The 27,095-nt window shown below is 34.6% G+C and overlaps 1 protein-coding gene across 1 annotated transcript in view; it reads left to right on the forward strand.

Moving 5' to 3' along the window:
- The first annotated feature begins 4,194 nt into the window (after positions 1-4,194).
- The window catches only part of LOC115437945 (MAGUK p55 subfamily member 7-like), a 61,154-nt gene continuing 38,253 nt past the window's right edge, over positions 4,195-27,095 (forward strand). Inside the window, exons 1-6 of the mRNA XM_030161348.1 lie at positions 4,195-4,305; positions 6,269-6,303; positions 8,501-8,619; positions 13,318-13,395; positions 17,151-17,234; positions 23,783-23,917. Of these exons, the coding sequence (XP_030017208.1) occupies positions 6,279-6,303; positions 8,501-8,619; positions 13,318-13,395; positions 17,151-17,234; positions 23,783-23,917 (441 nt within the window). The 5' untranslated portion in view covers positions 4,195-4,305; positions 6,269-6,278. The remainder of the gene's footprint in view (positions 4,306-6,268; positions 6,304-8,500; positions 8,620-13,317; positions 13,396-17,150; positions 17,235-23,782; positions 23,918-27,095) is intronic.

Genomic DNA, 27,095 nt, shown 5'->3' on the forward strand with positions numbered 1-27,095 from the left:
TGTTTATATATAATGTAAATGCAATTTTACACATTCTGTACTGAATTCATCAAAGAAGGATATTTATTTATTTATTTATTTATTTATTTATTATTTTGTTCTTTTATTCTATTAAATGAAAATGAGCTTTGGAAATTATTGTTAAATAATAAATAATAGCAAAAAAATAATAATAATTAGGCCACCTGTTATTCTCCATATAAAATCGTTATAATAGTCTTAAATGTCCTGTTAAGTTTTTGCTTTTAGAATATTAATTGGGTTTCAATATCAGCCATTATACTACTAATGCTATTACTACTACTACGACCACTACCACTACTACAAATAATAATAATAATAATAATAACAATAATAATAATAATAATAATAATAATAAGTATAATAATAAGAAGAAGAAGAAGAAGAAGAAGGATGATGATGATGATGATAATAATAATAATAATAATAATAATAATAATAATAATAACTATTATTAATACTGTTATTTTTTTGTATTATTACAATATTCTTTGCAACTATACTGTCCTGCATTTCTTTTATCTTACTGTATGATGACTTTATCTATTGTTTTATTGATTGTTAAAAAGTGTACAGACTCATTGAGTGTCAAGAAAGGTGCTTATTAATTAAATGTGTTATTATTATTATGATGATTATGGTTATGATGATGACAATTATTTGTCAATCTAACACTGAAACCCAATTAATATTGTTTGTTACTGCTGTGATTACGTTACTTGCTACTGAGAAAAAATGTGTTGTTGCTGTCTTGAAGCTTTTTAATTTCTTTATTCAGTGTGTAATGGAAGCACTTCATCTGTTTTACTACACTCACATTTGCTTTACAAAGGCTTTACAAGTAATATTTATGACAAATTCATGACTTTTCATCATTTTGTCATATTGGTCTTATGATTATTGCTGTTAAAAACAAAAATCAAACTAATAATCTCAATCAATGACCCAGTCATAACTAACGTATTGTCTATTTTTCTTTTTGTCTTTTGTTGAAGTTTAAAATATGTGTTTTGGATTTATTTGTATGTATACTATAATACATTTTCTTCTTAAATAAAATGGAGCAAATACATAATCACGTGTTTTTACCATTTTGAGTCAATGTCAAGGAACAATGGAGATTTAGAAAATAACATTTATGAGATTGTGAAAGACAAATGTTTGTAATGTAATGTTATATGCTCAAAATATTAAAATGATGAAAATGTTATTCTTTTATAATGAGTCTGTGTTAAAGTACAGTATTAAAATAGATGCCAGTGAGGGGAATCGAGAGCATTTATGCAAAGTACAGCTGCAGAGAAGTGTGAGAAAAATACTGATTGTCATTGGACCGTAAGAGTTTAGATACAAGAACAAAGTCTGATTCTACATGTGTTCCAGTCAAGGTCATGAACACAGTGTAGTCCTGAGAATTTTAGCAAATACGTCTGATGTGGGTCTTCAAGGCTGTGAGAAAATGTGTTGGTAAAAAGGAAAAACATACATTACACTGTAAGCACATGAAGAATATGCTGAGTTGTTTTAATGCTCATTAAATCTACCTATTAGACTCAGAAGGCTGTTGTTTTGTTGACAATACAGTGTGGCAAAAGATTTAACCCAATCTAATACTGGTGAAGGTATTTTTTTTGCTACAATATGAAGTTTTTCTTTTTTGTTTGTGAGCTGTTACTTTGAAAATCGGGCCTTGTTTCCTGTAGGCCTGGCAGTCTCTAGATAACATGACGCAGCTGAAAACCAAGTTGTTGCTGTGGACTCCTCCTCTAGGTTCACACCCATGATTGGTCTGCTTTCTTTATACATCAGTAAACAGTTTGTGCTGCATCCACATATGTCTAATATTGTCTTCTAAACTGAGACTGTTACAGACCTTTACAGCTTATTATTGCTGCCTTATCTTTGTACCTAGAGCAAAGGTTGATCTGATTTAACGACTTTATATACCTGTTGTTATTTTAATCTACAACACATGCATCATATTCTATAAGATCATCACATGTTTGCAGCATCATTGTCCAGTAAGAATGCAAAATGAATATGTATAAAAATGAGGTGTTTCTCAGCTTAAGTGAGGCAGGTCTTTAAGGGTTTATTTAACCTAAGAAAGAGTAGAGTTTGCTAAAACCATAATGTATGAATGCTTCAGTTCATTCAGAATCAACACATGTGCAGATACATGGTTTTAATCAGATGACAGGGCTATTAAACGTGTCAAATTTACCCCATAAAGAACTTACAATGGATTTTACTTTACATTTAACCTTCCCTTAATGATTTATCACCATTTATTATAATGTTATCCTCTTTATTTTACATTTTTCAGGTATTGCCTATATTTAATTTACTAACCACGAGGATGTTCACAAAAGCTCAGAGTACATTCATAGGATATTTTGTCAAAACACAGAAAACTGAACAAAATTTTGCCTTTTCAGCAACATATGAAATTACCTGTACATAAAAGCAAGCATCTACAATTACTGTCATTTGTCAAACTTGCATAACACGATGTTTCCACTTTCACTTTGGAGCCTCTGAACGCCCAAATAGAACACATCTGAGGCCACTGAAAAGATGATAAACTGCATTTTACCTGAAATATTTTAGGGATTGATAGGATTAGTGGTTGGAAAGTTATCAAAAATTTTAGATCAATAGAAGGTTTTGGTCACTGGCAGCTCTTTAGGGCTTTGAGTGTTAAGTTATTTATATTGTGCCATATATGTATTGGAGTAAAAAGTATGACACTTAACCCTGTAAAGCCTGAACCATTAAATCATTGACAGAAAATTCCAGTTCTTTGAAACTGGAGCCTTTGTTGGTCCTTCTGAACAACCAAAATGTCAACTTCCATGTATGAGTTTCAATTTTCTGTACTTATATTTTCTAATATTTAGCCAACTTAGTCTGTGCATTACTATTCACCCGGTGTCCCCTTTCCCCACTCCCCTCTGGGGGAGTGGCTACTTTTTCAGCCGTAGCCGCTTGGGAGCCAATGACGACAGGATCTACGGTGACCCATCTGTGTCCTGCCCTGACCTGTGTCCTGACCCCCTCCCCCACCTGTCTGGATGGACGTCTTTGGCCTCACCACTGTGGATGGGCCTCCTCGCCCCTGCCTGTCTCATCCAGCGGGATGGACCCCTCATGTGTCCACCCTACTGCATCCTTACGGACTGAACTACATCTGCAAATGGACGTCCATCAGTCCTGGTGCATCTATAGCCTGCCCGTCCATGGGAGTGGATCTCTCCTTCACTGTGGTTCTCCCCGAGGTTTCTCCCTTTTCTCACTGGGTTTTGAGTTTTTCCTTGCCGAGAAGGAGGGTCTAAGGACGGGGGATGCCCTGGACATTACTCATTTTCTTGCTGTTTATTTGACTGTTGATGTCTACATCCAACTGACTCTGTAAAGCCCTTTGAGATAACCTTGTTGTGATATTAGGCTATACAAATAAAACTGAATTGAATTGAATTTTGTATCATATTTGATGCATCAGGTCTCAATGCTCAATTATTTTTGAACAAACAAAAACATAATATAACACAAACATGTCAAATAAATTGGTAATTCCTTTTCAAAATTGGCAAAGTTCTTCCTCCTTCCTCATTAATGACAGTCTTGTAGTGTCACTGGAAAGGCCTCTGGTGAATGAATTCCTCCCCCCTGGTGGATTATCTGTGCATTGCATGTATCTAATCATACACATCCGGTTTTATAAGAAAAAAATTCACACTGATCATGTAGAGGGCTTCAAAACTCACATATCAAATATGATACGTTTGGTGTTATAGGGTAAGGAGACTGAGTAGAATGCTACATAACATGAAAATACTCTAAGTAAAATAAATACTTCAAATTTGTACTTGTTTGCATGAAATTACACGCACACTTCATTCCCCTTCATTGCAGTTTTGAGTTTAAAACCCAGAAAACACAGAGTTAAAGGTGTAACAATAGATCTAATGAATGAAATAAAGCCCAGTAATGGAAGACGCAGCTCCTAATGTGACCTCTCTGTCATCATATAGGGAAAGTGGGCAGTTACAGGCCAGCATTACACCCCCCCTGCCCTCTGATTCCAGTATTGATTGTCCACTGGTTTGATTTAGGTCAGTCCTGACACATATTGACTAAATAATAGACATTCTCTTTTACAATCTGGCAGTTCTTCCTTCTGCAGCCACTCTACACAAGTGGACACTCAAATGCAGCTCATATGCTTTAGATAAAAAAGAATGTGGATACTTTATCTGGACATAATGCCACAAACACTGTCTGGTGAGTGTTAAACATTTCTCTTTAAACTGTGTTTGAAGGAACCCAAAGAATATACAGGGTGGGGAAGCAAAATTTACAATATTTTGAGGCAGGGATTGAAAGACAGTGTATGACCAATTAGTTTATTGAAAGTCAAGAGAATTTATTTGCCACAAGAAAATTGACATAATAGAAAATGTTTTTATTCTATGTGTCCTCCTGCTTTCTCAATAACTGCCTTCACACGCTTCCTGAAACTTGCGCAAGTGTTCCTCAAATATTCGGGTGACAACTTCTCCCATTCTTCTTTAATAGTATCTTCCAGACTTTGTCGTAATAATTTTGCTCATAGTCATTCTCTTCTTTCCATTATAAACAGTCTTTATGGACACTCCAACTATTTTTGAAATCTCCTTTGGTGTGACGAGTGCATTCAGCAAATCACACACTCTATGACGTTTGCTTTCCTGATTACTCATATGGGCAAAAGTTTCTGAAAAGGTATGGATAATAGTGTTAGGTATGATTATGACATCAATATATGTTTGGTTTCAAAACGATTGGCGTAGTGCCTGCTGAGAAAAAACAACTAAACGTTCATTGTAAATTTTGCTTCCCCACCCTGTAGATGCTTTGTTTTATGGTTAAATTCCAGTTAAGTTTATTCTTTTATCACAAAACATTAACCCATAAAGACCCAGTGCTACTTTTGTGTCAATTCCCAAATGGATTTTTCTCTCTAAGTGATTAATCACCATTTACTGCAATATTATCCTCTGTATTTTGCTTTTTTTTTTTTTTAGTGAAAATCTGGTATTTTCCTATATTTAATTTATCGATCATGTAGATGTTCTCAAAAGCTCAGATTAAAGTTGAGGGATATTTTATCAGAAATAGAGAAAACAGAAGAAAATGTGACTTTTTCCACAAATATTTCATAAATTGAAGGTAAACCAAGCGTCTCCATCTACTGTCATTTGTTAAACTCCATGGGTTTTACTGGAGAATCAATGTTGTAGAAGATGACGGGATTTCCATGGTAACTACAGAGACTCTGAATGTCCAAATGGGTCATATGTGATAACCATGAAGAGATGACAAACTGTATTTTACACCAATTCTTTACATGTATTGATAGAATTAGTGAATCAAAAGGTATTAAATATTTTAGATCAGTAGATGATTTTGGTCGACTGTGGCTGTTCAGGTCTTTATGGGTTAAAACACTCATAAAGTTGGAATAAAACATTTTAACCTCTTCTCATGAAATGACTGTGACAATGTGATTTATTCTTGATAGATAAAGTGTAACTGGGACTCAGTATGAAATCATTGTCCACGTGTATAAGGGTCAAAACATAGTAATGTCCCGTCAGAGAGCGAACTTTAATTGATTGCCATTCCAACATTTATTTCAATATATAAAGTGTTGTTTTGGATAATCCCTTATGGTCCAACTAAAGCAAAAATTAACTGAAAAGTAAAAATGTGGGTCATTTAGCAACACTAATCTGTCAAATTGTCTCTAAAATATCCTGTCAGAGAGATTTTGAATACTGTGTTTTGACCCAAAAACAGGAATAAAAAGAGGAATGTGTCTAAAAACCAAATTATTTCAACTTTATGTGTAATTACATGACAAGATTTTGCAAAATGTAGGTTTATTACATCTTAAACTGGAAGTATTATACTGTAATTTTATTGCTTCTTGCGTAATATCCCAAATAAATATCTAAAACTGCGTAAGAAGAGGAAAAACAATGACTGTGGATGAGAAAGAATAAGTTAGAAAAAAATATCTCATACCGGCATTAGGGGGCAGTAATATCTCAGAAAAATGACAAATACAGAGTGAAAAATAAATAGAAGTGTCCTCTTTTCTCTTATGTTAACTGACAAAAGCAACACACATTTTCTTTAAATAAGTGAATAATATATGAGTGAGGTTTCAGTATTTTTGCTTTTTTGTGTGTTTATTTTTCAGAGTAAATAGGATGCTGAGCCGGACAGAACACAGAGGTAAGTCAAACAGCTCACCATGAAAAAAAGAATAGTCATATGACCACCAGAAAGTTAAGTTTTTCTATGGATTTCTTAACCCATAAAGACCCAGCGCTACTTTTGTGGCAGTTCCCCCCAATTTCTTTTTTTTTCTTAACTGATTTATCACCATTGTTTCTAATATTATGCTCTGTATTTGGCGTTCTTAAGTCCAAATCGGGTATTTTTCCTATATTTAATTTACTGATCATGTAGATGTTCATTAAAGCCCAGATTAAAGTTGAAAATTCTCATATCAAAAACAGAGAAAACTGAAGAAAATATCACTTCTTTCGTAAAATATATCATTAAATGAAGATAAAAACAAGTGTCTCCATTCACTGTCATTGATCCAACTCCATGGGTTTTACTAGTGAATCGATATTGTAGAATATGATGGTGTTTCCATGGTAACTACGGAGCCTCTGAACGTCTAAATGGGTCATATCTGATGACCATGAAAAGATGACAAACTGTATTTTATAGCAATTACTTACATGTATTGATGGGATCAGTGGATCAACAGGTATTAAACAGTTTAGATCAGTTTTGTGGGCAGCAAAACACACATACTCAAGTAGAAGAGCAGATTCTTGTATAATAAAGTAAAAGTACTGATTCAACTCCCTTATAGAGGCTACTTACCCCTTTTAAGACTGCCATTATAATAGGCTGCTCAGGTGTCTGCATGATTTTTTGCAATAAAAGTGTCAGAAAATGTCTTTTTTGCTCATTCTTTTGCACCTTTGTATTCAAGAGGAACTTCCTTTTCAATATCTGGACATTAAAGGAATTGAAGGATGAAGTGAAATTGTGTAGCTCACTGTTTCAAAAAGACTTTAATTTGTCAAATTCTGAAGGGCTATGAAAGTAATGTGATTATAAAGTGACTTATAACACCGAATGTAGTATAATCTGGGTTTAAGTATTAATCTGCTGCAACTTCAGGTGTGGACTTAGAGCAAGGATGGGAATAGGAGAAGCAGAAATAAGCCTCTGGCTTCAGCTTCTTCCTTTTTCAGTTACAAATTGTGTTAATTTTATGTTTGTTTGTTTTTTAAAATATGTATGTGTTTTGGATTTAACTGAAATAAACATTCATTCATTCATTCATTCATAATTGTCTAGATATTGTTTATAAATAACACTGGTCTACAAGGAAAATGCTTCCAGAATAAAAGTAATGAAATTTTACCATATGAGAGTCACTGATAAAGAAAAGTCAAGTCAAAAATGCTGGTTGGCTGAACTTTCCAAGATACAGCCTTGGGTCAAAATGTGAAATTCATAAATTAACGAGAGAATGGGTTTGACTCAAAAGGAATATTTGTCTCAGAGCTACAAGATCTACTTCAAAACACTGTCTGCACATTAGAATACATTCACTTTACAGGTGCTATTTAGTGGAAGATTTATAAAACTATTATATAAATGTACATAAACCAATATATATGTGTAATAACACTTAATCATATACCTTAAAAACATCAGCAAACCGGCACTTTTGTCATTTATTTTCCAATTAATCTTATTAAAATACATAACATTTTGCACATTTAATGTCTGAAGCAAATCATTTCTAAAAAATTGTAGACCAGTGTAATAAATGCTTAAAACGGTGTGTTTTAGTAAAAAAGAAAAAAAAACGGACTTGACGTTTTTAGCATTTATTATCAGAAACAACTGTAAATGTCCAAAACAAAACTTTTCGAGACTGCAAAAATCAACTTACAACTATTTTAAATCTGCTCAAACATGATGTTTTTGGTCTTGAACATTCAGTATCCATATCATGGCTTTATGTTTTTTGTTATTTCCAGGTGTTTCTCAGAATTCAGACTTTTTTTTCTCAGAATTCTGACTTTAATCTCAGAACAATAATAAAAAAAATATCTAAAAGTCTGACTTCTGAGACAAAAAGATGACAAACTGCTTTTTTCACTAATTATTTACATGTATTGATAGGATTAGTGGATGAACAGGTATTAAACAGTTTAGATCAGTAGATGGTTTGGGTCTTTATGGGTTAAAATGTTATCCTCATTTAACTTTTGACCTCTCAGCGTCGAAGCTCGGCTCTTCTAACCTTTGTATAAGTGTGTAAATTGAGTACAGATGTATGTGTACATGTGCATGAGGGCGTCCGTTCACACATGCCCTGCCTTTTCTCCTGCAGGCGTTTGCAGACTGTTATCGTCAGTGATGTCAGGAACTGAGTCTCACACAGACCGGGAGGAGGACTACAGGTTCCTCCACAGCATGTTAATGGAGAAGAAGCTTCACCTGCTCTTTAAGGTTACAGCCTCTGTTTTAATATTCACGTCAGTCCCATTTTTGTTGAAAGGTAGCTCGAACCCTTCAAAAATTTTTTCCATTTTCTGCAGAAATAGGATTAGAATTTCATGCCAGAGTTAAAACTAAAAGGAAACACATGGAACAAATATTCAATTTATTTATTCACTACGCAAAATTCTCCAGTCTTAAATATTGTATGTGACTATTAGAAGATAAAAAAGAAAAGAAAATGACAATAACAACGATAAAAACAGTGGTGAAAACACGTAATTGCACATTAGAAATGCTAGAAGTAATAATAATAAAAGTAGTGATAATGCTACTACTACTAATAATAATAATAACAATAATGATAATAATACTACTACTAATCATAATCATAATCATAACAATCATAATCATCATAATAATGATGTTGATAGTAATGGACAATGATAATAACGAATAATAGTAATGTTTCAGGTTCTACAGAATTTCCATAAGATAAAGTTCTGGAATTTGGCTCTTTTATTCCAAAATATCACATTTATTCTGCTTTACCCATCCCTTGATAAAAAAAAAACAAAAAAAAACTGTGTATGTTTTTGGTTGTTTTGTTATAAGGTAAGATGAGATAAGATAAGATAAGATGAGATGAGATGAGATGAGATGAGATGAGATGAGATGAGATGAGATGAGATCAGGTCAGGTCAGGTCAGGTCAGGTCACGTAAAGTATGGTAAGGTAAGGTAAGACAAGACAAGATAAGATAAGATAAGATAAGATAAGATCAGATAAGATAAGATAAGATAAGATAAGATAAGATAAGATCAGATAAGGTAAGGTAAGGTAAGGTAAGGTAAGGTAAGGTAAGGTAAGGTAAGGTAAGGTAAGGTAAGATAAGATAAGATAAGATCAGGTCACGTAAAGTATGGTAAGGTAAGGTAAGGTAAGACAAGATAAGATAAAATAAGATAAGGTAAGGTAATATAAGGTCAGGTCAGGTAAAGTAAGATAAGATAAAATAAGATAAGATAAGATAAGATAAGATAAGATAAGATAAGATAAGATAAGGTAAGATAAGATAAGATAAGGTAAGGTAAGGTAAGGTAAGGTAAGGTAAGGTAAGGTAAGATAAGATAAGATAAGATAAGATAAGATAAGATAAGATAAGATAAGATAAGATAAGATAAGATAAGATAAGATAAGATAAGATCAGGTCAGGTCACGTAAAGTATGGTAAGGTAAGGTAAGGTAAGGTAAGGTAAGACAAGATAAGATAAAATAAGATAAGGTAAGGTAATATAAGGTCAGGTCAGGTAAAGTAAGATAAGATAAAATAAGATAAGATGAGATAGATAAGATAAGATAGATAAGGTAAGGTAAATTAAGGTCAGGTCAAGTCAGGTAAGATAAGATAAGATAAGATAAGATAAGATAAGATAAGATAAGATAAGATAAGATAAGATAAGATAAGATAAGATAAGATAAGATAAGATAAGGTCAGGTCAAGTAAGGTAAGGTAAGGTAAAAAAAAGATGAGATAAGATGAGATGAGATGAGATGAGATGAGATAAGGTAAGATAAGGACAGGGACAGTTTCATTAATGGTCCTGGTTTGGAGGCAGAACTACATTTTTGTAGGAATGCACTGTTTAGTTGTTTCCATTTTCCAGACTTTCTGTTTGAGCCAAAACGTTGTACCTTGGTCCCATCTCTCCACAGAACATTCTTTCATTAATATCCTGACTAATCCACATGGCATTTAGCAAACTGTAGACAGTCGGCAATGTTCTTTTTGGACAGAAGTGGTGTCTTCTTCTGCAGAACAGTCTTGTAAACAGTTGAGGTTCAGTGTTGTCCTGATGATGGACTCCTGAACGCTCTGAAACCATCTGAGTCTCAGTTTAGAATAATACAGCAGGAGTTTCTGTCATGAGTTTATCTACTTCCAAAGTGTTGACCCCTTTAGACTTTTTCTCCTTCTGCCAGAAATCCCATTCCAGGTTCATGAACACTGACATGAGTTTTAAAGGCCTTGAGTTTCCCAGACTTTTCCGTGGCTTTGGTTGTGGCCTCCTGGACCGTAACATGCCCTGCTCCTGGACTGAACTCTGACGGTCGACCCCTCCTCTGGAAGGTAAAAGACACTGTTGACTCTTCTCCATTTGTACGCCATCTGCCTGACAGTCGACGCCCTTTCCAGCCTGGGGAACATCAAGAACTCTCAGGTCCTTGGAAATCTTCTTTGTTCGAGTCACGACACACTTCCAAGAACAAGTTCCAACTTTGATGGTGAAAACAGAGATTTGTCTTCTGTAAATAAAGTAGGACCAACGCAACCCAAACCTGAACGTCATCACATGGACTGACGTTGACAAAAAAACCGACAGTCCTAGTGGTTTACATTTTCCTTCATAAACTATAATATTTTCTGTCCCAAATAAGTAAATATGTTTTGTTTAACCCTTTCATGCATGAATTATGAAAGTGTTTTTATTCCTCTTTGAGCATGAAAATTATCTTATGAACCTATTTTTCATGGTGTTCCAAAAATGTCCACTCAGCCCGATACCATGTGTTTATTTTTCGAAGCAAAGACACATGCATTTACTGATGTACTGTGTGAAAACTATGAAATAAAAACGTTTTTAATGCTGCTAATATGACGTTTTCTCACATTTGAACATACTCTAATACTAGTCACTACTCACTTCATGGAGATAATATGCAAAAAAACATTTTGTTTAAAAAAACCCTGTTAATTACAGTCAAATAACAATAACAAACAACTGATTTATACTCAATCATGTTCACTGCAGATCAGATTTATCAAGAACAGCAAAGTTACTAGTGATGGGACTTTTGTCTCTTTGAAGGGAGCCGTTCAAAAGACTGGCTCTTTTATGTTTTTTGCATCATTTTGAAACACCAATGTTTTAATGACTAAATAGGCTACATGTGATGATTGACATTACATTTTAAAGGTGTTTAATTGGCGTGGCAGTAAATATTATCTTACCATAAAAAAGAATAGTTAGTTCAAATGTGTGGGCTAAATCCGTGACATGAGAGGTGACATTAGGCAAATGCTGGAATTTGACCAAAAACATCACGGTACATTATGTGGACTAGTCTGTAGCCAAAAATGAAGAAGAAAATAAAACATTTTCTTATAAAATAACATTTTCCGGAAGTGTATTGCATTCACACAAAAAAATAATTTCGGCTGTTTTTCTGAATTAATGAGATACTGTTTTCTGAAAAAAATTTTTTGCTCTGTTTTCCTGAGTTTACAAGATACTGTTTTCTGAAGAAAAAACCAAAAAAAACCAAAACTGGGCTCTGTTTATCTGTGCCAGTGGGACAGCGGTCCCTGGTCCAGGCAGGAGCTCCTTCTACCTGTGCTGCTGAAAACCTCTTGGGGGAGCGTGAAGTTGTTTCCGTTCTCGTAACCGGTTCCGATTACGGATCATGGAACTAGTTTCGTTTACAGAACTCAGAACCAAGCTGTGCTCCGACCTCCGAGCCCAGCTTTGTGCACGGATCAAACCCTTCAAGCACACCAGCGCTCAGAGCCTGTAGCCCGGCTTCCTGGAGGGCATGACCGCGATGATGGGAGTTGGCATTAATGAAGTCAAATAAAATGACATTTGCCAGCATTGAAGAAAATATAAACAGCAGAAGAGTGCAAATGTGTAGTAATTTATTTGCTGGACCTGATGGAAAGCATTACTCAGAGCTAGATCTGTGGAGGAGCGTCTTGGTGTCCCGGTTCACCCCCCCCCCCCCCCCCCCCCAAAAGCTTTGCATCAGGTCCAGGTTTTTTAAAATTAAAAAAAATTTAAACTTTGACCTACTTTTCCCAAAATGTAATGACATCTATTCTGGGTCACTGGCAATCTATAAACCAAATTGGGTATGAATTCAACCAATAATTTTGCTGCTACAGACATTTGAAATTTCATCCTTTATAAGTAAATGGGAAAAAAAAAAAAGATTTTAAAGATTCTTAAAAAAAATTGAGCTTTGACCTATTTTTCCCAAAATATAATCACATCTATTCTGGGTCACTGGCAATCTATAAACCAAATTTGGTATGAATTCAACCAATAGTTTTGCTGCTAGAGTGTTAACAAACAAACAAACTGAACCAAAAACAATACCCCTTGCCACCCCTTTGGGGGGCTGGGTAATAACACTTTATCATATACATTGAAAACAGCAGCTAACCAGCACTTTTGTCATTTGTTTTCCAATTAATCTTATTAAAGTAAAAAAGATTCCACATGTTTAATCTCTGAGGCAGAACATTTCTTAAAAAAAAAAAAAAAAAAAGTAGGTCAGTGTATTTTAATATATGATAATAAATCACTCAGGAAAGGTTGAAATATAGAAGAAAAATTCATTTGGAAGTTGCCTAAAAATAAGTCTAGATGTTTGAGGTTTAATTCATCTGATTTTAGGACATTTGTCAACGTTTTAAGTTTAATTCATTGAAAAATTATTAAATCCTGAAGGGTTCGCTACTGTAAAAACAAAGACATGGACTACTTGTTTTTATTCCCATTTATAGCTTTACAGTCTATTTTCAGACCTTTCCACCTTGGGTTTATTTGTAAAAATACTAAAAGCAGTTGTGGTTGACGTAGAAGTCTCAGTAAAAGCTTTTTTCGTTGCAAAGACAGTCTTGATTGTGACACTTTCCTAACTTGACAGATCCACGAGCGACTAAAGCGTTTTGAGAAGCGAAGCCCCATCCCCGTCCAAGAGCAAGCAGCGAGTCTGGCTTCAGAAGTAAGTGACTCATTCCAAACATCTTTTGCAGATAGACACGCTGCTGAGGATGACAGTTTGACAGCACAGGGAACACCAAGACATTTTCAGCGTTCAAACAGTTTCCTCTGTGGTACAGATGACTTTTCTGTCACACAGAAACATGAGAGGAATGCACACTCCCTCTAACAAGTCCTGAGTTATGAAATGTTATCTAAAAAACTCTCTTCTCAAATAACTCCCCCCCCCCTTTAAAAAAAATGTTAAAGCAGATATCATTTAATAACAGTGTGCCAGGATTGAGGTCACGGAGGACAGTACGGAGCAAAAACGCTGCTAAAATCATTTTCTGTGTAGTCTAGTGTTTCAGTTTGGACGAGTACAATTAATTTGAAGTTTAAGATGAAGTGACAGAGAGCGTTCCCACTCACTCTGACCCAAAATGGCCCAAACAGTCACTATTGCATCATATTTCACTCCTGTCACCAACCAGTCATTTATTTGTTTGGAATGTCTACCACTACCTCCTTTCACCTCTCAGACTGGCCCCACCTCCACCCCTCATGTTCCTACACTGAAAAAAATCGGGGGTGATATTTACTCAGGAAAACTTAGGAAAGTATGTAGTAGTACACTGTAAGCCCGGACTTTTATTTACTGAAATGCTTTAATTACAATGTATTTAAATGATTTCAGTTTTATTAGATTACTATAAAATGTTCAGTATATTCTACTAATTTGTAGACATAGATGAAAGTACGAAAAGTTGAAGTTGAATGGATTCAAATCACTCAGTTTTAGTCATGACCACACCTTTTTATCTGTGCATTGCATTGTGGGTAGTGGGCATGTTGTTGTAAATGTGTTCTTTTTCTGTGCAGGGGTTCAGTGGGGTGGTGGTGTTAGTGTTCATTTTGACTTAATGTGTGTATGGCAATGTTTATTGGCCTTTTTGTATTTGCTTTTGTATTTTTGTAGAGCTGCACCATGAGTCAGAGCCATAGACCCAACAATGGATTTACTGATCATCTGTAATTTTCTAGAGTTCATGTAAATCTTTAAGACCTGTCAAATTAAAAGCACTTTTAGTACTAGTAAATTATAATGAATAATTCCCTGCATAATTTCCAACCACGTTGCAATATCCTAAGTTGAACAATGATGGGACTTTTGTCTCTTTGAAGGGAGTCATTCAATCAGGAGCCGTTCACTGAAAAGAACTGTTCAAAAGACTGACTCTTTTACGTTTTTAGCATCATTTTGAAACACCAATGTGTTAATGACTAAATAGGCTACATGTGATGATTGACATTACATTTTAAAGGTGTTTAATTGGCGCGGCAGTAAATATTATCTTACCGTAAAAAAGAATAGTTAGTTCAAATGTGTGGGCTAAATCCATGACATGAGAGGTGACATTAGGCAAATGATGGAATTTGACCAAAAACATCACGGTACATTATGTGGACTAGTCTAGTCTGTAGTCCTAAAAATGAAGAAGAAAATAAAACATCTTCTTATGAAATAACATTTCATTCTCCTCAAAACAAGAACAATAAATGTGTGTAAACATATGGAAAAAATTGCACAAAACACAACAGTGATTAATCGCTGCAATTACTTAAATGCCTGAACTGTAGTGCAATTCTCAGAACAAGAACAGTATGTTGGTAAACATACAGAAAAAAAATGCACAAAACACAAAAGCGATTTATCATTGCAATTATTTAATACCTTAACAACTGTAGTACATTTTCCCTCAGAACAAGAACAATAAATGTGTGTAAACATACGGAAAAAAATGCACAAAACACAACAGTGATTAATCACGTTTATTAATCCAAAAAAAATTTAAAAAATAAAAATGAACGGCTCTTTACAAAGACTCAGTTCCCATCTTTCATTTCAAAGAGCCGTTCAAAAGATTCGATTCGTTCATGAACATCACATCACCAAAGTTGAATAATTATACAAAGTAATTTATATAGCAAAAGATTTTAATTTAAATCAACTTGAAATTGAGTCCAATGAACTGATGATATTAAGTCTAATGATTATACAAAGCAGTTGGCATTATAACAAATTTTAACCTCCTAAGACCCAGGAAATGTCAGTAAAGTACAAGCGTTTTTGTTTTTTAGTAAGTGCCTATATTGGAAACATCGTGATGCAACAGTCTTTTCAGATGCAGTTTTTAAAATTTTTATAGAATGTCCTTTGTGGTGGACAGTTTTCTTTTCTTTTCTTCTTTTTTTTTTGTATAAAGTTGTGAAACTCTTGTCCACAAATGTGGACAGAAAACCCATAGCTGGGTCTGAGGAGGTTAAGTTAAATTAACTTGGCATTTAGTGTGTTGTATTTAAAATAGCAATTCCATTCAAATCAAGCATTTAAGTTTAACATACTCAAGTTTTCATTACTCATTACTTTCATTTTTTAAGGCAACTGGTTTACTCAAATTTTTTAAGTAAACTCAACTTATCTGGTCTTACAGTATGCACTACTACTACTACACTGAGATAGAGGGGTAATATATAATAATAATGAATATATCTGTAAATCAACACAATATTCACATTTGTCGCCATGTTTATGGAATGACTTCTTGTGTTTTTGCAATAATAAATAAACAAATCATCGCATTTGTGATTTAATGGAAAAACTGACATTACACACTTCTGCTTTTTCAAAATTTAGTAAATATAAAGTAAAGTTTTGTGCAAATGTCCAGTGGAAAAGTGACTAGTTATACTTACAATTAGAAAATAAAAATTGTGACAGTTAACCTGATAAATATTACTACACCAAAAAAATCATTTTTTTCAGTGTACAGAAGATGTTTTTACTCTTTCTCCTTATGGTTTTGTCCTGTTTTTCCTCCCAAATCTCTATTCTTTCTGTTTTCTCCTTTATTTCCTCCCTATACCCTACATACTGTCATTCCTGCCATGTTTCCATACTGTCTGTCTGTTTCTGTCCTCTCCCCTGCTCTCCTCTTCATCTCCTCATCTTCATCCCCTTTGCTTCAGATTCGCTTCGACAGCCACTCTCCGCCTGGCTTAAATCATCAGGACCTACTGGAAGGGCCAAACCATGGGTCTGTTTCCCCTCAGAGAGGCTTCTGTTTGCTCACAGTGGAAACTAATGACCTTCATGCATTGTGTTTCTGGAGTGTGCCTCAACATCTTGAAGCAGTAGAAGTCATTACAGTAATATGCTTGACAAGACGGCGACTGCACACAGTCACTCGCCGCCGCTCCACTTGCCGCTGACGGTCAAGGCTGCTCTGTTTTAGTTGTCGCCGCAGCTGTCGTGTAGCCTTGAACTTTCAGAAGACGTGAGAAGACACAAAAGAAACAGGAACATGGACACATAGTTATCATCCAATAGCAAAACATGAAGAGAAACAAGTCTGTTCCGTACTTTGTTTCTATTTTTTTTACCCACATTTTGGTTATACAATGTAAATGCTGTCAAATGAGTTCGTTCTAATTTGGTATAGGCCTATTTTGTTCATTGTTCTGGTTTGAAGTCAAAGAACAGGAGTGAGTATTTAAAATGTTATGTTAAGTTATGTAATGATGAGAAAGGGGGTGGGATTAAATAAGCTTTTCTTCTTCCCACTGCTTTTCGAGTATAGATGAATGATTTTTGTTGGAATTTTGAATTTGCATGTATACTGCAATGCTCGAAATAAACAAACAAATGAATGAAAATGAATGACGTCATAATGGAAGGACTAGAACAAAACCTCACTCTGTTTCATGTTTTTCCAGTTGACAGAGGAGCTGAAATCCAACCACGGATGGAGAGGTGAAGTCACGGAGTTGGTTACACTCTTCTCCAAACCTCATATGAAGGTGAGGACTATAATACATTCTCTGAACCACCTAAAACAGAAGTGTCCAACATAAATCCAACAGGCCAAAGGGTCCAATCAAAAGCCCCTGGAATGAATTTGTGAAATTCAAAAATTAAAAATATAAAAGATATTAACAATCAACAATGTTCAAATTATCTTAGTTCAGGGCCCACATTCAGCCCAATTCAATCTCAAATTAATCACACCTGTAAAATACAATCATAATAACCTATAAATAATAACTCCAAATTTTTCTCTTGGTTTTAGTGTTTAAAAAAAAAAAAGGAAAATTACATGAGAATGTTTACATTTACAAACTATCCTTTCGCAAAAATGTGACAAACTGGAACAAATAAGAACAACCTGAAAATGTCTTATGAAAAGTAACTGCGATTTTAACAATATTGACCATTTAATAGTTACCAGATCTCAACCCAATGGAAAAAAAATGACAGATTTTTATATTTATATATGTACAGATGTTTATAAAGCATCTTCCACTCTCATTAATATAACAATAATAATAATAATAATAATAATAATAATAATAATAATAATAATAATAATAATAATAATAACAATAATAATCATCATCATCATCATAATGTACATATTTTGTCCCTCTTCCTTTATTTTCAGAGTTGATGCAAATGCAAATTTCCAAGCTCTTACATTATTCTTTAAACACATATACATTAACAACAAGTGGTGCCAGGCACAAGAAACCCCGCCCCTCACACATATTATAGTTTATTTTGGTATCGATCCAGCTGATGTCATCATGTCTATGCATGTGCTGATGTCAGTATAGACAAATTTTGGCTATTATAAGTAAATGGGAAAGTCATCCCACGGGCCGGATTGGAACCTTTGGCGATCCGCATTTGGCCCCCGGGACGCATGTTTGACACACCTGTTCTATGAACATGTAGTCGCGGAAAAAATGATTAGACCACCCTTGTTTTCTTCAATTTCTTGTTCATTTTAATGCCTGGTACAACTAAAGGTACATTTGTTTGGACAAATATAATGATAACAACAAAAACAGCTCAGAATAGTTTAATTTCAGAGCTGATATCTATCCATTTAACATGTTTTCTTGATAATAACCAAAATCCCTTCAGTTCTTACATCAATATCTATGGCATTGTACTGACAAAAACAGTGCTTTTAGGCATTCCATGTTTTCTTTTTTGTCTGTTTTAGTCACATGATACACACAGGAGTTAGTACTTGATTGCATAACCGTTGTTTCTGATGACTTTTGATGGTCTAATAATTTCTTCCGCGACTGTACACGATCATTTTTTTAACCTTTATTTAACCAGGAAAAAAGATCCCATTGAGATTAAGAACCTCTTTTTCAAGGGAGTCCTGGCCAAGAGGCCACGAAATATAACACATAATTACAACATTCAAGAATTTATAGGACAAGTCAAACTATGAAAAACGAGTGCAAGTCATTGAGTTAGTCTGTAGCACTTTGAGTTTGGATTGAAAAGCATTCAAGGAGATCGGTTCAGTCAGTTTCCAGTGTTTTAGCAACATATTCCATGTGCAAGGAGCAGAGTAGATAAATGTCCTTTGGCCCAGCTCTGTACTGGTATATGACACAGAGAGGAACAACTGACCATCTGATCGTAGACAATAAGAATCAACACTTCTGCTTGTTATTAAACTACAGATATCAGTAAATGAAATACGAGGAAATACATGGTTTTCATTGAAAAAACACAAAATACAGAGGATAGTATTATAATTGTTTGTTGGAAATGGGCCCCCCCGTGGGCCCCCCCACCCCCGATCACCACCAAAATTTAATCATTTCTTCCTTATCCCATTTCCAACAAACCCTGAAAATTTCATCAAAATCTGTCCATAACTTTTTGAGTTATGTTGCACACTAACGGACAGACAAACAGACAGACAGACAGACAAACAAACAAACAAACAAACAAACAAACCCTGGCAAAAACATGACCTCCTTGGCGGAGGTAATAATTGAGAGTTAATATTACTCACTTTTTATGAGTAATTTGTTGTGTAATCTGTTTGGATATGTTAGGTGGATTTGACCTCATTTCCTTTAGTGTGTTATAGCTGTTAAATTTAGTCACATTTTACTCAAAATATGGGGTAAAATCTACTTAACCAAAATGAGTGCAAATTGTTACCTCACTTTTATTGAGTAGATTCTAAAGGTTTTTTTTTACAGTGCTGTTTTAATTCCTGCTTAATTTGTTATGTTATATAACTAGTTATGCCACGACATTTGCACATATAAGGTCAAGACTTCCAATGCACATTTCTGTGAGTACGACATAATTGTTTATCAGCGGCAGCAGTTGTGGTAAAAACTGAAAATATGTCCAAACTTTGAGCCGATTACCTAAAATATTCAGTTGTTGGTTGAACGGAGCAAAGCAGCACAGCCAACAACCTGGAGGGGGTGAGGCATGAAGTGGGTCATTTGCATTTAAAGGGCCAGCGCTCAACACAACCTTTCTCAGAAATAGGGTTGAAGGTGGACCTGTGGAGTTGCATTAATGAAGAATTCAGACCCAAGCAGAGCATTTACAGTTTATGTAGACCACAGGGAAATGTTTGAAAATGCATAATTCTATTTAAAAAAAAAAAAAAAGCAAAATATCACTCATTTAAGAAAAGTGAACTCTAGCAAAAAAACTAATTTGGAAGCAAAAATACACAAAAGTAACACTGAGTCTTTATGGGTTAATTCAGTGTTTTTCAACTTTGGGGTCAGGACCCCACGTGGGGTCGTCTGGAATTCAAATGGGGTCACTTGAAATTTCGACTAATTGATAAGAATTTAAATTTTAAACAATTACTATATAATAATCCCAATCCATAACAGACATGACAAACTGTGAGTCTGAAACTGAAGCACTGTGGTTCTGTTTATTTGTCAAATGTTCATTGTGGTCAGTTTCAGATGCTGCAGCTCTTTCATAATTCATAGTTTGACTTATTGTTTGTTCAGTATTAATTGTCAGCCTTGTAAATCCAAGCTGGACTGACTGTACATATCCTGACCAAGGAAAATAAAATTCTCTCTTTGTGCAGTAATCTACACCTGGATTTACTGCCTCCGTCCATAATAATATACATTATATAGACTAAATGTCGTCTAAAGTTAACGTTTATTTGCAACATAGTATAGCAAACTATTACATGATCAAAAACAAATGAACCCTTTCATGCACAGTGGTCACCACAGTGGACAGCTGTTCTATTTATTTATTTCGTATTATTTATCAGTTTATTTAATAGGGATCATGCATATTTATCCAATCCAATCCAACTTTATTAGTAAAGCACTTTAAAACAGCCGCAGTGGACCAAAGTGCTGTACAGAAGAATAATTAAAACCAAAATAGAAGAATAAATAATTTGTTGTTTTAGTTCCACATCAGCCGACACAGTGGACACTTATGCACCATCCCATACACGGACATTCATGCCATTACTGTAACTTTGCTGTTTATGCAAAGTTACATGCTAATTGCTAATTGTTATTAGATTGTAATTAACAGTTTTGTTTTGTTTGTTTGTTTGTATATATATATTTTTTTTTGCATGTTATATCCATGTAGGTATGTTAAAATGTGAGAAAATATCAGATTAGCAGCATTAAAAATGTTTTTATTTCATCGTTATCTCACAGTAAATAAGTAAACACATGATTCTTTGCGTCTAAAATTAACATCGTTTTCAGCTGAGAGGACATTTTTGAAAAATAGGTTTGTGAAAAATCAATTGTATAATTTTTTTTTCATGCTTAAAGAGGAATAAAAACACTGAGGAAAAAAAAAAATCTTGATTAAGGTTTTTATAATTCATCCATGAAAGGGTTAATTTTAGCAAAAAAAAAAAAAAAAAAAAAGAAGTCTCCATTTTGAATGTCTGGGGTCACCAGAAATTTGTGACGTTAAAATGGGGTCACGAGTCAGAAAAGGTTGGGAACTACAGGGTTAATGTAATTCAGTTTAGAGGTGTTCGCTTCCTTCTTGTCCACATTACAACAGAACCATTAACAATCAAAACCCTCTGAATGTCACACTTAGATGTTTTCATTTAACATTGGTCTGAAATCTGAGTCTGGTTTCCATTCACTCATGTTTCATTTGAGCAGATACAGTTAAGCCGACTGAACACCAGCGCTCACACACATTGGTAGTTTTTTTTTTTTTTTTTTTTTTACTTCAGCTGCACATCCTACAATTACCTCTTATATGGGTCACACACAGTGACAAATGAAACCAACCGTGAATTGTATTTAAATTAGCTTCACCTCATTATTCTCTCTGCTCGGAGGTGCTGACATCTATTAACCACACTGGCACTGAGGCTAATCTACTCACAAGTTCTGTTTATTAGTGCTCATTCACGTAGAGGCCCGCACTTCTCAAATACATGTTTCCTTATTTCAGATATGCTGACAGTCATATTTCACACACACACACACACGCACACACACATACACATACACACACAGCGTATGGTTTTCCAGTGAGCTGCAGAAGTTGTGGCTTTTCTTAATGAGGAGTCGAAGCCAGCCGAGCACTAACAGGTTTGTTTAAACAGCCTTAATGACCTGTTTGTTCTTGGCCTAAACGCTGCAGCTCACACATACTTACGGGAGACGCGGCGTATAATATTGAATGTTTGTTTTTTTGAAAGCCTGTTTCTAAAGGTGGCCAGAGACACATTGCTCACATGTTGGCAGCTCCAACGCAGAACAACTGTCGATGGACGCGGGGATAACAAGTAGACTAACTGACAGATGGATTGGCTGATTGTTCAAATAAAGTTGATGAGCAGATGTTTCCGTCCGATCCCCGTTCTTTCTAAATTCCCTTTTTCAGAAATGTACTTTGTAAGATTCACTAAAAAAAGACGTCGCAGTTTTTACCTTCAGTGTTGTTTCTTTCTGCAAACAAACCTGAAGTTTTTCAAGCGTGCCAATGTTAACAAAAAGGGAACTCCAACTGTCTGGGCATCGATAGTGAGTCGTCGATCACTGGAACAGGAGCTCAGATGTGTGGTGTTTGGGTTGAACCGGTGGACTGAGGCGCTGGGTTTGAAGGCCTGGGGGGTGGGGGGGGCTGCTTTCAGGTGGCCCTCGGGTTGGCAGTGCAGGCCAAACTAAATCAAATTTGGCATATTGGCATGGGCAATATTGAAGGTTTGCAACCAAAAAGCAAGTGCTGTATTTGGATTCGGTTGCTGTAGGGAATGTATGCAGGCCAGCAGGAAAATGCAGGATTTTTTTTTTTTTTTACTGTCACCATTGATTAATCAATAGGGATTGGGTGCTCTTTATATATATATATATATATATATATATATATATACACACATGTACCCACCATTTCTGAACCATACAGTTACATTAACCCATAAAGACCAAGTACTACTTTTTTGATTCATTTACAATTAAGACATTTTTTAGTCAGTTTAACTTCTGAAGACCCAGTGGTACTTTTGTAGCAGTTCACAAGTGAATTTTCCTCTATATTTACCCTTTCTTAAGTGATTTATTACCGTTTTTTGTAATGTTATACTCTTTATTTTGTGTTTCTTCAGTAAAAATCAGGTAATTTTTTTTTATATTTAATTAACTGATCATGTAGATGTTCATTAAAGCTCAGAATAAACTCAAAGGTTATTATATCAGAAACGGAAAAATCTGAAGAAAAAGTGACTTTTTCAGCAAAATCTATCATTAACTGAACATAAACTAAGTGTCTCCATCCACTGTCATTTATCAGACTTTATTGGTTTTACTGGTGAATCAGTGAATCAGCGAATTCTGACTTTTTTCTCTGAATTCTGACTTTTAAATATTTTTTTTTTGTTATTGTTCTGAGATTAAAGTCAAAATTCTGAGGAAAAAAAAGTCTGAATTATGACTTTTTTCTCAGAATTCTGATTTTTTTTTTCTCAGAATAATGATGAAAAATATATATTTGACCTTAATTTTTTTTTTTTTCTCCAGTAGCCCTAATCCTCTTCCATAATGTTGGACATAATAACAAAAACTAAACATATGAACTGCTCTCAAATTAAAATTAAAACTAATTAAAACTATTACGCTGCCTCCTAAATATAAGGAGTAGAAAGTAAAAATGTAAAAGTAAAATGCTGTCATAAAAATATGCTCAAGTGAAATCCACATACCTGAAAACTCGACTTTGTTCTTTACTACTTCCCGCTTATCACAAGATTAAGCTGTTAGTCTGTGGTTGTTGACAGCAGTTTAACAGAATCATCCACATAAATGAACAGGCCTCTGCAGTGATTACACTGGCTCCAGTTCATACCGTTGAGTTTGACAGCGACCTGACAGCCAACATACCAGTGTTCATTTGGTTTGGAGTGTTCTTGGAGATTTTTTTTTTCATGTACCAAGTTACACATGTTTCAAATGATACAGTGCCACATCTATTCACAGATTTCTGTAATTCATAGTGATTTCTCCGAGTTACAGTCAGCATCTTTTCTGAGCATCTGTTTCCTTTCCAGAGCCTCCTGTTCGTCCATGACACTGTGGCTCAGAAAGACTTCGAACCCACTCTGCCGTCGATACCCGATGGCGAAATGGAGGAAGACGAGGACTCTGTCAAGATTGTCAGTTTGGTGAAAACCAAAGAGCCCTTAGTACGTACAGTTATATATACGTTTTTAAGCCATAATGATTCAAACAGCCGCTGGCAACCAAAATCATCTACTGATCTAAAATGTTTAAGAACTTCTGAGCCACTAAACCCATTGATACGTTGAAATAACTGGTGTAAAATGTAGTTTTTCATCTTTTCATGGTCATCCGATATGACCCATTTGGACATTCAGAGGCTCTGTAGTTACCATGGAAACACCGTCATCTTCTACAACATTGATTCACCGGTAAAAACCCATTGGAGTTGGATCAATGACAGTGAATGGAGACACTTGTTTTATGTTCAGTTAATGATAAATTTTACTGAAAAAGTCACTTTTTCTGCAGTTTTCTCTGTTTTTGATGTAATGCCCCCAACTTTAATCTGAACTTTTATGAACGTCTACATGATCAGCAAATTAAATATATGAAAATACCTGATTTATACTGATAGAATACAAAGTGCAGAAGATATATATTGTAATAAATGGTGATAAATCATTTAAGAAAGGTTATATATGGAGAAAATTCATTTGGGAACTGACACAAATGTAGCGCTGGGCCTTTATGGGTGAAGAAGCTCTTTAGGATTAGTTTGTATAGAATATGTGGAGAATAAATCAAAGTTTTAGTGCATTTACAGAACCACAAAGAAATTATAGAACGAAAGAAAACAGTGATATTTGTCACTATTTTCATTCAAAAGTCAACTGGTATGTGAAGACTTCCTTTGCAATGAAGAATACAGACGAATACCTTCAGTGTCTTAAAATTAATTAAAAGTAATCTACTTTTACTACAACTACTATTTTTTTTTTAATTTTTCAATTAATTTGGAGTATAGTCTCCATGGAGTTGGATCAGTGATAGTGGATGGAGACAGTTACTGATATCTTTGCTGAAAAAGTCGCTTTTTCATCAGTTTTCTCTGTTTTTGATATAATAAACCTTGACTTCAAACTGAGCTTTTTGTGAACATTTACATGATCAGTAAATTAAATATAGGAAAATACATGATTTTCACTGAAAAAAACATAAAATACAGAGGAAAATATTATAGCAAATGATGATAAATTACTTAAGAAAGGTTTCGTATAAAGAAAAATTTATTTGGGAAGTGCCACAAAGGTAGCACTGGGTCTTTATAGATTAATGACGTGTACAGTCAGGTCCATAAGTATTTGGACAGTGATGGTAATTTTGCTGTTTCACCTTTGTTGGTCACCACAGTGGATCTGAAATAAAGCAATCAATATGTGACTGAAGTGAAGATTTTCAGCTTTAATTCAAGGGGTTTAACAAAAACATTGCATGAACTATTTAGGAATTACAACCCTTTAAACCCATAAAGACCCAGTGCCGCTTTTGTGTCAGTTCCCAAATTAATTTTAATGTTTACCGAAGTGATTTATCATCATTTATTTCAATATTACCCTCTGTATTTTGTATTTTTCACTGTAAATCATGTATTTTCTTACATTTAATTTCCCATATTTAAATTAAAATTAAATTAAATTCAAAGGTTATTACATTTAAATGGAAAAAAAACAGAAGAAAAGTGACTTTTTCAGCAAAGATATCAATAACTGAATGTAAATACAAGTCATTGATCAAACTTCATGGGTTTTATTGGTGAATCAGTGTTGTAGAACATGACGTGTTTCCATGTTTGCTACGGAGTCTCTGAACGTCCATATGGGTCATATGTGAGGTCCATGAAAAGATGACAAACTGCATTTTTACGCCTATTATTTACATGTATTAATAGGATTAATGGAGCAACAGGTATTAAACAGTTTAGATCAGTAGATGTTTTTGTCTGTCGGTGGATGTTTGGGTTTTTATAGGTTAATGTTTAGAGTTATTTTATCAGAAACAGGGAAAATGAAGGAAAAGTGACTTTTTCAGTAAAATTTTTCAATAACTGAACATAAACTAACTAACCAAGTCCACACTTCTCCTACTCTTCTTGACTGTTTTATTGTGGTGGTGAACAAAGGCAACAATACAGAACCAGTGTCACTGTCCAAATACTTATGGACCAGTTCTACCTCTGCCATCACATAAAGTCCAAGAATTAGCTACGTTTGCCCTGACTGTAAAAAAAAAAAAAATACTCAGTCCAAAATAAACCTAAAAAAAACGAAGAAACACTCAAATGAACCATACATGTCAGTCTGTTTCTAATTTGCTCTACCTGGTCTAGTAACAAAACAAACACAAATGCGAGTATTTAAGTTAAGACAACCATGTAACGGGGCAACTGCACTTAAAAACCTGTAATTTGTCCAGCAGAAATACGCGACATACGTAGACAGTTCAAAGCAATAAACGTATCCAGGAGACTTAAAGCTGAGGTTTTTTCTGGCGACTAAAGTTATGTCATGTTGTCAAATGGCACGAACGCAGGATGAAAGCCCCTGGAACAGCACGAAACACAAGAAAAGGTCTGCCGCAACAGTCTGGATCACCTTTGCCTCCGGGCTGCTGCTTGCTTTTTTCAATCAGGAGTCAATTCTTCCACATCATTGTTGCCATATATCAGCTGTGACGCACAACATAGCTTCAGTATAATGGTGTGAGTGTGTGTATATGAATTATAACTACAAAAATATGTCTTTTAATGCTGTTCTTCAGAGCAGTTTTCACCATTAAAACAGATTGGGGTAATTTCGCTTCTGTTTTTAATGTAAATCAACTTGTTTCAAAGCTGTTCTTTAATCATGGCTCATTTTCTCGATACTACTGGGATGATCTGCTTTATTCCACATTGTTCCAAGCCATTGTCACTTGTTTCTGGAAATTTCCTGGATCAAGTGAAACTGGACTGAAAAGTAATGAAACTACAAACAGTGCATTCCTCAGTCAAGGCCACAAATCCTCTAAATTTGTTATTTTAATAATAAAATTTTTTTTTTTTTTTTTGCATCTGGATCCAATTGTCCATAAAATACATATAGTGATAGACAGTCACCAGTGTATGTGCCAGATATTTTCCATTTAAGTAGGTCCAGTAGGTCGTTAAAAACCAGTGTTTTAAAGTGCCCTCTCTCACAACATTAAGACATCTTTTAAATAAAACATTCCTGGACCTGAATGAAAAAGTATATACATACATGTCATGACACATTTCATATGTATGTGTGTATGCATTTGTATTTGTGCGTATGTATATACAGT

The sequence above is a fragment of the Sphaeramia orbicularis genome, chromosome 17, assembly GCF_902148855.1.
Source record: "Sphaeramia orbicularis chromosome 17, fSphaOr1.1, whole genome shotgun sequence".
Taxonomy (NCBI): Eukaryota; Metazoa; Chordata; class Actinopteri; order Kurtiformes; family Apogonidae; genus Sphaeramia; species Sphaeramia orbicularis.